General features: G+C 42.8%; 1 protein-coding gene across 1 annotated transcript in view; it reads right to left on the bottom strand.

The window, feature by feature from the left end:
* LOC122660244 (histone-lysine N-methyltransferase CLF-like) overlaps positions 1-13,158 on the bottom strand; it is a 62,312-nt gene extending 49,154 nt beyond the window's left edge. Inside the window, exons 1-3 of the mRNA XM_043855464.1 lie at positions 12,822-13,158; positions 11,538-11,639; positions 11,123-11,442 (exon numbers count right to left, since the gene is read on the bottom strand). Of these exons, the coding sequence (XP_043711399.1) occupies positions 11,123-11,442; positions 11,538-11,639; positions 12,822-12,872 (473 nt within the window). The 5' untranslated portion in view covers positions 12,873-13,158. The remainder of the gene's footprint in view (positions 1-11,122; positions 11,443-11,537; positions 11,640-12,821) is intronic.
* Between the last annotated feature and the right edge of the window lie 781 nt (positions 13,159-13,939).

Raw genomic sequence — 13,939 nt, 5'->3', positions numbered from 1 at the left:
AGCAGCCTTCCAATGCTTAGAGAGGGAGGCTTTGACGATGTTGTAAGAGGGCCTAGCGCCAAGGAAATGTCCAACCAGGCAGGATTCCCATTTGGGGATTTCGGGAAGCAGAATAGAGTTCGGATAGAGGGCATAGGGGACACCATTGCCTAGGGAAGGTTTGACAAAAGGTAGAGAGGAGTCAGAGATGGGGGAGAGGTGGGAGAACAAGGAGGACCACTGGAGTGGTTTCATTGGGACAGAAGGGGGAGGATTGGGTGGGGGGTGAAAGGAGGAGATGGAGGGGTAGTGATGGTTGGAAGAGAAGGAGAGGGGTGGTGGAGGGTGCAGCGGTGGTGGTGGAGCTGACGAGAGTTGCCGGAGGGGGTAAGGAGGGTAACCGAGGGGGGGGAGAGGGGAGGGGTTCATGTCATTGTCATGTTATAAGACATGACCAAGTTGTATTGTTCTTGTTCTTTTTTTATTTCCCTTTACCTCCCTAGGGAGGCCTGTGTAATTTGGAAGAGATTATTAATGAAGTTATATGTGTGTTGAGAATAACTCAACACACATAATCGATTCTCTCATCCTCTTCTCTTCTTCTTCTCTTCTCTTCCCTCCTTCTTCTTGCTGTAAATCTCATCTCTCTTACTAGATTCGATCCATCCTTAAGTTCCAACTCAGCTTTGAAAAGCCAAGCTCTTATCCTATGCAGGTCACCTTGAGCTCATCAGATCGGTGCTTCAGTCTTGCTACATCTATTGGAGTGGTGTTTTTGGCCATCCAAAGGGTACCATCAAGGCGGCTGAATCTATTATGTGTGCTTTCCTCTGGAAAGGTGTGGACTCAGCCAGGTTCCTTCATCCCATAAGTTGGGCTTCCCTTTGCGTCCCCAAATCTGAAGGAGGCCTCGGGCTCAGGAGAATTAAAGATGTCAACATTGCTGGTTCCATCAAGCTTATTCGGAAGCTCCTCACCAACAAAACCAGCATCTGGACTTCTTGGGTGTATGTTGGGCCCCTCCGTAGAGATTCCATTTGGTCTGTTAGCCCAGGGGCTGACTCCTCCTAGGTTTGGCACAGAATTCTCTAGGTGAGGCATTTAGCCAGGGACACCATTTCTTGCAGGATTGATGATGGTTCGACCACCTTACTTTGGCTAGACAAATGGCACCCTTCTGGTGTCCTCTCTTCCATTGTGAGCGCCCGCGATATCTACTCCTCCAGATTGGATAGATCAGCCCCTATTGCCTCCATCATCACCAGTGGCTCTTGGTCCCCCACTCGCCGACCTGTGGAGCTCCCTCCCCCCCAGGCATCAAGGTAGAGGTGAAACCACCTTGTGGCTCCCCTCACCCATCGGCAGATTCAGCTCCCACTCTGCTTGGGACATGGTTAAACATAGAGGGACCCCTTGTCCTTGGCACAGAGTCGTTTGGTTTAGAGGCCACATCCCCCGCCATAGCCTCACCGCTTGGCGCGCCCTTGCTAACTACCTCCCTACTCAAGCCTTCCTCATTTATCGACATATTCAGGTCCCTCCCAGCTGCTATCTTTGTTGGAATGGGGCTGAAGATGCAGATCACCTGTTTTTCACTTGTCCCTTTGCTTCCTCCATCTGGACCCATTTTCTTCCCCACTGTTGGCCCGGTCGCCGCACCCCCTTTCTCTCAGCAAGGAATGGATTTGGATTGACATGACGTTCGGAGGGAAGTCGATTTGTGATTCGGTTGGCAAGATTGCCTTTTGTGCCACTATCTCCCACATTTGGATGGAACGTAAGCTTAGAAGATGGACATCCAACTCCCGCTCTTTCGACACGATTTGGAAGGCCATCTTTTTTTGTGTCATCTAAGATTAGATCCCTCCCCCCTTCGGATGTGAAGGATTCCCCAAGGAATAGGCTCATTGTTGTATCCTGGGGTCTCCCTCTATCCATTTTGCGCCCTAACTAGATCCTAGCTTCAGTCTTGTTTGCCCTTGAGCTTGTATATTCCTTCTTTTTTCTTCGTAATTAAATTTTTATTCATCCAAAAAAAAATGTGAGACTAGTATAAACCAAATGTATGTTTGATTGTTTCAAACTTCCAATAGCTTGCTTCTTCAGTTCTATTGTCTTCTAGTTCTATGTTGATTTTTGATGACTTGATGTGACTTAATGTGGCTTAATGTTGATTTTTGATGATATAAGGTATATATTGTAGCATACTAGAATATTGTAGCATACTAAATAATGTTAGAAAAGGGAGGAATAAAAAATAACACTTGGGGTGCCTTGGTGGCATAGGTGACGCCTAGGCGGGCGCCTTGTCGCCTAAGCGCTTAGACGCCCCTCCAACACCTTGGGTCGCTTTGCCGGCTTGACAACTATGCATCTAACCACCACCGCCAACTTTCTACCGCCTCCCTCCCTCTTAGTTTCTCTTGGTGCCTCTCTCTCCCCTTTCTAGCGCCACCGAGAGGCAAGGTTACCGCCTCCCACCCTTCTGCCACCCTCGGTGGTGCTTTTCTCCACCACCGACGGCTTGTTTGTTCCCTCCTTTTGGTTTTCCAGCCTTCTTTCATGAATTGAAAGGCTGTTTTTTCCCTTTGTGGATTTTTTGTTGGTGATTGGTTGATGTTCTAGCATCTCTTTCTTCAGCTTTGTGGCTTTGTTCTCCCATGGGATATTGTTTGGTGATAATTGCAAACAATTCAGATCTTCCTTCTGCTACATTTGGAAGTAAAGGGCAAGTTCGTGTTTCCCATGATGGCTTCTCCATATTCCCTATATGCTCCATTCGTTTGGATGGGAGCAAGAGCAATTACTTGATGTGGTCTCGATCCTGCTATCTCTCCATCGACTCTCGCAAGTAATTGGGTTATCTCACTGGTACGAAAGAGAAACCCATCACTAAAGGTGTTGAACAAGAGAAGTAGAGTTCTGCTAACTCCCTTGTTATGTCATACCTTCACAGTAGTATGCAACCCTAACTTGCTAGGGGTTATCTCTTGTTGGTACTGCTGCAAAAATTTAGAAGGCTGCTCAGAAAAACTTATTCATAGGTTAGGAACGATGTACATGTCTATGAACTGCTCAAGAAACTTCATGAGACCAAGTAGAAGGAACTCAGCCTGTCACAATGTTACTCTGAGTTACACAGTTTGTGGCAGGAATGGGATTTCTATGATACGTTCCAGGGCTCTACCCCTGCTGATGTTACCAAGTTCAAGAAACGTGAAGATAAGTTCAGGGTGTATGACTTTCTTGCTGGACTTAATGTAGAGTATGACCAGATCCGTGCTCAAGTTCTTAGCAAGGATCCTTTCCCCACTCTGGAACAGGCATACATAGTTGTCACGGCGGCATGGCGGTCCAAGGCGGTGGAGGCCTGTCTAAGCGCTTAGGCGGTAAAGCGGAGCTTAAGCAGTAAAGGCGGTCTAGTGTTAGTTTTCCCCCTCCCCTCCCCAAACACTCAATACATGATGGCATGATGCATCATAGTATCATACCTTATATCATTAAAAATTAAATTAAGCCACCTCAAGTCATCAAAATGAAAAATCATACATGACACATAAAAAGCATAGAAGTTACAGACTTTAAAAAAAAAGCATAGATAGTTAAAGACTTAAAAAAAAAAAAAAAGCAGCAGCAGTAGAACAGAGAAGAAGTTACCGTTACAGACTAGTGACTACAGAGAAGAAGCATAGATAGAAGTTACCGTTACAGACAAGTGACTACAGAGAAGAAGCATATATAGAAGTTACTAAGCAAAAAAAAAAAAAACAGAGAAGAAGTTACCGTTACAGACTACACTCTACAGAGAAGAAGAAGCATAGAACTATAGAAGTTACCATGCAAACAAGGTGCCGCTGGTCAAGAAGAAACCGCAGAATAGAGAAAAAGGGGGGAAAAAACTCCACAGACGAATCGATGTTGGAGGAGGAAAAGAAATATGAAAAAAATGGATAATAATACGAAGAGGAAGAAAAGAGAAAAAAATCGCAAAAGCGAGGAAGAGAACTTACCGGAGAAAATCTGAAGTTGCAGTCATCACCGGAGCCAGGTTTGTGGTTGCTGGAGTCGCTGGAGCTGGAGCTTGAGGAGAAAAGCAATCGGAATAAAGAAAAGAAGAAAAAAAACAGAGAATAGTCGAGGTCGGAGGAGAGGAAGAAGAAGAACAAAGAAAAAAAATACTAACAGAGAAGAAGAAGAAACATAGAAAAAATCGCAAAAGAGAGGAAGAGAACTTACCGGAGAAAATCGGAGGTTGCAGTCGTCACCGGAACCAGGTTTGTGGTCACCGGCAGCCGTTGGAGCTTGAGCAGAAAAACAATCAGCATAAAGAATAGAAAAAAAAAAAAAAAAAAAAGAAGAGAATAGTCTAAGTCGGAGGAGGGGAAGAAGAACTTACAGGATCATTGGAGCCTAGTTCGTGGTCGCTGGAGGCGAGAGCTGGGGCAGGAAGTGAAGAACTTACAGGATCATCGGAGCCTAGTTCGTGGTCGCCGGAGTTGCTGGAGGCGAGAGCTGGGGCAGGAATCGAGGGTTACATTTCTTCCTTGAGAGAAGGCGTGAGACCAGGAGTATCTAGAGTCTAGGGTTTCATTCGATATAGCTTTGCCTTTAGGTGATTTGGTGTATAACAATGTACAGTAATAACGTACACAACCCAATAGAAACATAACAGATAGAATAAAACATAAAAAAATAATAAAATAGAGCCTTGACAATAAAGCGTCAAGCGCCTTGCCCCCAAGATTTCTGCTTGGACGCCAAGGCGGCGCCTTGACAACTATGGGCATACTCATTGTTTCAACAAGAGGACAGCCATCGAGCTGCAATGCTGCCTCCCTCTCCCCAGGACTGATCGGCCCTCCTTTCTGGGGTCCTCCCATACAGCCCAAAAGTGGGCCTTTTTGCCCTGGTGATCATTCTGACCGTGACCCTATCAAGTGTGAATATTATGGGAAAGAAAGACACACCAAGGAGTTTTGTTGGAAGCTTCATGGCTGTCCCACTGCCTCTTCTAACAAAGGCCGTGATCATGGAAACCTTCAGCAAATCATACAGAGGCTACTGCTGTTGATTCTCTATCTGGTGCTGCCCCTTCCTCCTCTCAGGATGAGCTTACCAAGCTTCTTCGTCAGTTGTTAACCAAGTTGGACTCATCCGGTTCTGCCAGCCCTACTTCTGCTTCCTCTTCCACGTTGGTACCCTCGGACTCTGCTTCCCCATGTATTTATATTGCTGGTCATTGTGCATCAACTGCTTCCCGTCCCTGGATCATCAACTCTGGTGCCCCTGACCACATGATAAATACTGCCAGTCTTTTCTTTAAATATTCTCCTTGTTCTGGTAAAGACAAGGTTCTCATTGCTGATGGCTCTCTTTCCTCTGTCTCTGCGAAGAGGTCCAGCGCATGTAGTCCCTCTCTAACTTAAAATTCAGTTTTACATGTTCCTTACTTTACTACAACTCTTAGGTGTCACACTTCCAACCTTAATTGTAAAGTGACTTTTTTCCCGTCTCATTGTCTTCTTCAGGATCTGGTAACTAGGGACACGGTCGGTTCTAGTAGGGCTCATGGTGATCTCTATTTGCTCGACGAAGCTACTTCATCTCCTAGTCGTGCTCAGTACACCGAATCTGCTTCTGCTCCTGTAGTTTCTCCTGATTTACTTCTTTGGCATAGACGTTAGGTCACCCTCCAGTCGGTACTTTGGTTAAAACTTAAAAGTAGTCCCATTTTATTTTCAAATTGTAACCCAAAGGAAGTTTTTTGTGATGCTTGCATTTTAGCCAAGCAAAGTCGTTCTTCTTATTCCAATTTAAATATTAGACGTGTTTCTCCTTTCATGTTAATCCATTCGGATGCGTGAGGCCCTGCCCGTAGTACTTCTATTTATAGGTATAAATAGTGTATTTCTTTTATTGATTGGCATACCAGTTGCAATTGGCATTATTTGATGCACCACAAGAGTGAGGTTTTTGCCTGCTGTCAATCTTTTCACGACCTTGTTCGCACCCAATTTAATGCCACCATTAAAGTTCTCCGTAGTGATAATGGGACGGAGTATAAGAATGGGGCATTCCAGACATATCTTGCATCTCAGGGTATTCTCCATCAGACCAGTTGTGTTGACACACCGGCTCAGAATGGGGTGGCTGAACGCAAGAACTGTCATTTACTGGAGGTGGCGCGAGCAATTATGTTTGAGATGCATGTTCCACCACAATATTGGAATGAGGCTGTTCTAATTGCTATCTATCTGATCAACCGAATGCCTACACGGGTTCTTGATTTTTGCTCACCTATTTAGGTTCTCCAGGGATCCAATACCTTCATTATTCTACCAAAGGTAGTTGGATGTGTTTTTTACGCCCAGAACCATCAACATCCCAGTAAGTTGGAACCGCGTGGTTTAAAGTGTGTGTTTGTTGGTTATTCTCCTACACAGAAGGGCTACCGGTGTTACCATCCATCAACCTGCCACATGTATGTGACTATGGACGTTATTTTTAATGAAGTTGCACCCTATTTTTCTCCGGAATCACATCAAGGGGGTGTCTCCATGGTTTGATGAAGATATGCCTGATATGTCTCCTCTTGTTGGTGAATATAATAATCCTGTTCAGTGGAGTCTCCTATATAGGGGGAGACTCAACCCATTGTTGTTATTCCTCCCATTGTCCGTACACATACTTGTCGAGCTTGTGGGAAGCAAATAGACACCACCATAGTTGCTCCAAGTCAACCAGATCCTCCTCAAGGTACTAAAACTCGGGTCTCGGTACCAACTCGGCCCTTGGAAAAACCGAGTTGATTCAAGATCTCGCCAAGTTGGTGCATTTTTTTTTCCGACTCGAAGCCTCAACTCGGTGGGTTTTAGAGCTAGTTTGGGTCTGAAACTTGCTATTCAGCCTATTTTAGGCCATTAAAACATAATGGCACTATCAGATTTTGCAAAAACAAAGTCCAAATATGAGTGTCAATTCGGACCACAGGTTGGTAGGCGATGACGTACTAAAATACCCTACTCTACACATAATTTAGTGATAGAAAGCAAGCAAAACATTCAATTAATAGCTAAACAACTTAAATAAGAATTAAAAATGTTAAAGTAATGCATCAAACTGTTTAACAGTGTTACAACTATCATCACATAAAATGACTTTGAATCAAGTATTCAGTCCCCGCTAGTGTCACATAGTCTTCCCATGACATAGTGTTGTTGTAATGTTGCATGTAGTGCTCCACAGCAAGCATATAAGAGTTCTGTCGAGTTAGGTAAGTAAATACATAGTAGATGGGTCATTTCAATGACTCAACCCAAGATCTCGACCCAAGATCCGAGATCTCGCCGAGATATGTCGAGTTAGGTAAGTAAATACATAGTAGATGGGTCATTTCCATGAGTCAACCCGAGATCTTGACTCGAGATCCGAGATCTTGTATTATTTTGTATCGTATCCCATCTCATCTTGGTTTCTCAAAAAACCGAGAAACTCGCCGAGATCTCGCGAGCTCTCGAACTATGATCCTCCTACATTGGATCCACCATCGACTGGTAATCTCTCTCCACAGTCTCTCATTGTTTCTGATCCTTCATTAGAGCTTCCCATTGTTGTCCGTAAAGGGGTTCAAGCTTGTACGTGACACCCTATTTCTCAAGTTGTTTTGTATGATTCTCTTTCCCCCTTATACCGTACTTTTTTTTTCTTCTTTGTCTTCTGTTTCTCTCCCTAAAAACTGGTAGGAAACTCTCCAAGATCCACGGTGGAAGGCAACCATGATTGAAGATATGTAGACCCTAGAAAAAAATGGCACTTAGGACTTAGTCTTCCTCCCTCCTCAGAAGAAGACAGTAAGTTGCAAATGGGTGTTTGCGGTCAAACAAAATATGGATGGCACTATGGATCGAAACAAGGCCCGGTTGGTCGCTAGGGGATTCACACAGACTTATGGTCGTGACTTGTTGCAAAGATGAACACTATCCGTGTGATCTTGTTATGTGCAGTTAACCTTGGCTAGGAGTTGCAGCAATTGGACGTGAAAAATGCATTTCTCCACGGGGAAGTGGAAAAAGAGTTCTATTTGGATATCCCTCCTGGGCTTTGCTACTCCGAAGACCCATGGGAAACTATGCATGCTGAAACATGCCTTACAGTCCCCACAAGCTTGGTTTGGAAGATTTCACGGTGAGATGATCTCTTTTGGCTACACCCAAAGCAATGTTGATCACACCCTCTTCATCAAGAGATCTGGATCCAAGATTGCCCTTCTTTTAATTTATGTGGACGACATTGTTGTCACTGGCAGCGACATTGATGAAATTTCTCGTCTCAAATCATATCTTGGGAAGGAATTTGAGATCAAGGATCTTGGCCAATTGAAGTACTTTCTTGATATTGAGGTTGTCCGTTCAACCAAAGGGGTGTTTCTCTCTCAACGGCAATACATTTTGGGTTTGTTATCTGAAACTGGCATTTTAGTGTGTAAACCTTCAGACACTCCTTTTGAAACAAATGTTCGGCTCTCTAGCAAGACTAGTGACCCTGTGGATAAAGGGCAATATCAGCAGTTAGTTGGAAAGCTGATCTATCTCTCCCATACCCGGTCAGATATCGCCTTTGCTGTCAGCATGGTTAGCCAATACATGCATGACCCTACACTTCACATTGAGAAGTTGTGATACGTATATTACAATACTTAAAGTCTGCCCCCAGGAAAGGGAATTCTTTTCTTCCCTCATGATCACATGCAGGTGGAAGCCTTTACTTACTCTGACTAGGCCAAATCTCTTGATGATCGTTCTGCACCATGTCTCATGGCATTTTAGAATTAATGTGGCTCCAGGGACTGTTGAAAGACTTGGCTATTCCTACATCTTTACCTATGATGCTTTAATGTGACAACAAATCTCCTATCAGTATTGCTCACAATCTGGTCCAGGATGATCGCACCAAGTATGTGGAGATTGACCGCTATTTCATCAAAGAGAAACTGGAACAAGGACTGATTTGCACTCCATTTGTCAAGTCTGGAGACCAGCTTGCTGATGTTTTTACTAAGGGATTAAGTAGTAAATTGTTTAGTCCTCTTGTGTGCAAGTTGGACATGTGTGACATGCATGCACCAACTTGAGGGGAAGTGTTGTAATATGGGTTCAAGGGTAGATTTGTCCTTAGGGTTTATTTTGTGTTGCCGTAGGGGCTTTATTGTCTTTGTACTCATATCTTATTATCATAAATAAAGGTGGACTGTGTCTCATAGACCAAGTCACAATTCCCAAAGTCATCAAGGACTAAGCTGTTAGCACTACCACAACGAGAGCCCCTACAAACCAGCAAAGAGACCGGCATTATCTTAGCTTTGGTCAAAGGAAGTTACCCCCACCCCGGAAGTGACTCTTGCAAAGCCCATCTAGAATATGCTATCTGATTTTGCAGATTTGGTGCCAGGGGAGCATCCAGATGAGCTGCCCCCAATGCAAGATATTCAACATGCTATAGATCTCACACCCGAGTCAATGTTACCTCACTTGCCCGCCTACCGTCTCAGCCCCACAGAGCACGAGGAGTTGAAACGTCAAGTGGACGAGTTGCTGAAAAAGGGTTTGATACAAGAGAGCATGAGCCCTTGCGCCGTACCGGCCCTACTCACCCCAAAGGACGGTACATGGAGGATGTGCATTGACAGCTGAGCAATCAATAAGATCATGGTGAAGTGAGAGACCAACCTATCTTCTTCTTCACTACTTCGATTTCTTGTTTTTTATCTTATTGTTCTGAAATTTCCTGCAAATCTAAGAACCGATCTAAGTATTTCCTGTTGCTGGAGCTGAAGTTTGCAATCCTCTTGTGGACTGGTTATCACTTGTGACTGTTCTACATTATTTGGTATCAGAGCCTACCATGTGGACTGGAGCTTGACCTTCATCACACCAAGGTGGGCGTCCAAATGTTCAAAACTTGGGGTCGAGTTTTCCTTAAGTGGGGGGAGGGAGCTGATGCAGATCGATCAACAGGTACATGTCCAAATTCTGGGTTTATTCAAACCCAATCATTTCTGCCCCAAAGAGAGGTATCGTCCAGCAGTATAAAATTGGATTTACTTCCCAAATTAAAGAGGAGATCGATCAGTTCTTTTAAGGAGATATTATCTATCCTATTTCCTATTATATCGAGCAGTTTATTTCCAGCACATTATTATTAGTTTTACTTGGAGACTGTCATTAGCTATCGCCAGCATGTCATGAAGGGTTTATTTTCCAAAATTGAACAGATATCGTTCACCTCTTGGGAGGAGATTTCATGACCAAGTAGGCCCCACAGCCAGCTAGCTAGTGAATACAAATTGAAGACTCAATTGCCAATACCTAGAGGACTCCTACAACTGTTATAACTAGCTTTATTAGATAGGTTTCTACTGGGATTTGTTTCCATTTTGGTTTTATTAATAAACTTATATGTAATCTGAAATTAAAAGGTTAGTTAAATTTAATTTCCTATAAATCAGGACTTTTATTTGGTGTTCTTTAAACATATTTGTAATAGCCATTAGCTGTGGACAATTGAGACAATGAATATTTGAAGTTTTCTTCATGAAGCTGTGTGATTCAGTTAAGAGGTGAAATGCATTGAGAGGATGAGATACCTAAGGTGAGAGCCGGGGTGAGAGTGAGAAGCTCAATCCACATCTATCCTTCTACCTATCTTCTACCTTTTTTATTAATCGATTTGCTTGTGAGAAATCTGTGTCCTGAATCTACTGCAATCTAAGATCCATTCGAAGATCTAATTGGGTGGTTGCTATCCTTGTTTGATTGCTGAGAAGTGCTATTGATATCTTAGTGATCCTCCTGAAGAATTAGTTCCTAGTTGGGGACTGATTCTACATTAATATGACAAACTGACACGTCCATGTAAAGTTCTTTGGGATGAAATAATAATGAATTTTGAGAGTGAAACACCAAGAAGCCTGAACCTACTGCACTCACTGTAATTGACAATAACAATACGTACAAAAGGAATCATAAAGCAGATTAACTTTCATGACAGTTTGAAGTTATACTATAAATAATCCATCAATAATAAGAAAGTCCACCAACAAACAATGGATAAACACCAAACAAAAAAAGACATTGTCTTGACATACCTATCCAAAAAAATCCATGAAGTATATGGAGGCAATGTCTTGACTTCTGGCAACTTGATAGGGCAAACAGCACTCTTTGATCCAAAAGTAGTGCCTAAATGAACTGAAGATGAGGCATGGACCTCTTCTTGGAAGCTACTATTATCCTTTTCACCATTATTTACATCAAGACCATTTGACGTACCAAGTGCATCTGTTTGCCTCTTTGTCAATAAATCTACATTTGTATCAGTCATCTCATTGTTTCTTCTGGCCTTTGACAAATTATAAACATGATTTGTGATACCCATCAGCTTTTGCCTGTTTTCTTCCATTCTTTTCTGAGGAAAATAAAGTGAATAGACATACATTTAGGGGCAGGATCCACAAGATATAAGCTCAAACAATAGTAAAACTAGTTACTATAAGAACGCACCTTTATAAAAATGCATCGATCAGCTGCAACTCGTCTCTTTAAGGAATCAATAACAGAGATAATGTCCCTTGAACTTTGACTTCCTTCTTGTACTTCAACCATCTGTAACATATCAAAAAGAGACCAAGTGAGCAACCCAACAAAAAGAGCATATACAATATTCAAAAGTAAGTGAATAAGGACAAAAAATGTATTAACCAAAAAGTGCAAGTTTTTTTGTGGTTTGGCAATAAGAATCATAACAACATCAGTTAAAAGAAGTCCTTCCACAACAGCTGAAAGATCCATATAAAAGAAGTCCACACTTCCTTTCAGCATGTACCCAGTGCACGAGGCTCCACACTTGCTTTCAGCATGCCAACTCTAAATCACAACGATGCAGTTGTTTGTAGAGCTGTTGACTCAAAGGTTGGCAAGTGTAAACTACAAAATTACCTCGAAGTAATATGAGGACCTGCTTTACCTAGCCAGCATAACTTAAATTGTAATTGCCAGACTAGGTTCAAACATATCCTGAAACTGGTTTCACTGTAAGTTCAATATTCCACATGATCCAAGATGATTCTTCCTTCTCTTTGCCATCTCTTCAACATTTTTTTAACCTACTTCTTGCCAAATATTTTTATTTTTCTATGCCCTTCAAAGGTATTGTTTTTAGTCCCTTCATCTCAGAACAAAACCTTAATTATCAAAGATTGTCAAGAACGCTTCCAATCATAATCACACAGTGATGCCTTACCAGTGGAATAGACAAAGACAAAGCATCCCACCCCCCACCCCCCCAAAAAAAAGAAACAAAATTCCAAAGCTACCTAGGTGATTAGTAGGCTGAAAATTCACTCCTAAAGGAAATAATACATAGCAAGGAATAAATCAGATTAAGTCCGACCTCAACTGTTTCAGTAATCTCCTTCTTTTTTTTCTTTTTTTCTTTTTTGACGTTATAAGAAGGGAAAGAAATTCCTTTTGCTGTGTACTTAGTCCTCTTAGATTTCACTAAACGTGTTCATATGAATTCAGTTCAGATTACATTATTTGTCCCATCCATCAGCTACACTAAATTATACATTGTAACTATAGGACGGGAAGTAGGAATTTTGCTTCAACCAAGTATCCAGGGATCCACCAAAAAATAACAACAAACGTCATTCGATTCCCCTGCAGTGCTATCCAGCTTGTAATCAACAATGCAGCTCAAAGAGACGAATGTAGAAGTAGCATCCAGGTTGGATTACCTGGAAGAGACACAAACAGACAGAGAGAAGAAAGCCAAATGCTCGATACCTGAGGATCCTCGGATGGATCAGATTTGGTGGTGGTAGACCTAGACGCCATTGAATCCGCAGCGAAGACGCAATGCGGAAGGAAGAAACGAGGCCGAGGCTTAAAGAGGATAAGGACTAGGCAGGTCGGCCTTCACAAAATAAGAAACCCTAGCCTGCCATTGGAATTTGAGGAATGTGGAGCAGATTTGAGAATGAAGGGAGGCGGACAGGCAAAGGCGCCAAGGGGAGCTCCGCCGTCCCAGGATTACAAAATTCTAGGTGAGAATGAGTCGTTAGTCATACGTTGAATGCGGTCAAAATATCTGATTAAATTTGGGGGGGAAGAATAGAAGATGCCTTTGTTTTGAAATCTTATATAACATAACCCTACGAGGATACGACCCTACACGCTACGCGTAGTCACCTACCCTTACGATTCTCTCTCCTGGTAATACCTTCTCTAGGCTTTACCGCAGCCCTGCCCTGCTGCCCCGTCAAGGCAAGCTTCCCTAGATGTTCCATGCAAACAAAAAAACCCCCCTCCGCACAACAAAAAAGTGGAACGTATATTAAAGCATTTCTATTACAACTTTTTCAACCATTGAGCCAATTTGTCAACTTTACACCAAAAAAACAAAATCAATTTGTAAACTTTAACATATTCTAATCAATACAAGCTACCCATGTGTTCATGTGGTCAAGGTATGATGTTGTTGAACATGACTCCTACAAAAAGGGAATTATGGTCGGTTGTTTTACAAGCGTCATGCACAAGAGGATCAATTTAACTCCTTGATATGGGTAGATGAATACATAATTAGAATAAAATCCCGAATCCTTCATTTGGGAGTTAAAGTGTGTCATTGAGGCTTGATAATTAGGCTGGATGACACGTGTTGCGTCAAGAAATCGTCGAGCGGTCCTGCGAGTGCCGTCACCTGCAAGTGGACCAAAGGGGTCAATCAGAGAGAACCGGTGTGGTCCCGGCCTAGGGCTCTCCGATGCCAAAGTTAGATCTCCTGGCGCAAACAGATGAATAGTGAGTATTCAGTATGAGTTTTTCTGTCCCCCATGGGGTTGTGTACCTTTGCCTTTTATAGTAGCATATGGCGGTGTGGAGAGTCCCCGTTTGATTGA

The sequence above is a fragment of the Telopea speciosissima genome, chromosome 4 (assembly GCF_018873765.1).
Source record: "Telopea speciosissima isolate NSW1024214 ecotype Mountain lineage chromosome 4, Tspe_v1, whole genome shotgun sequence".
In the NCBI taxonomy this organism is placed as follows: domain Eukaryota; kingdom Viridiplantae; phylum Streptophyta; class Magnoliopsida; order Proteales; family Proteaceae; genus Telopea; species Telopea speciosissima.
Note: the sequence above shows the minus strand (reverse complement) of the source record. Positions and strands in the feature narration are given on the sequence as shown.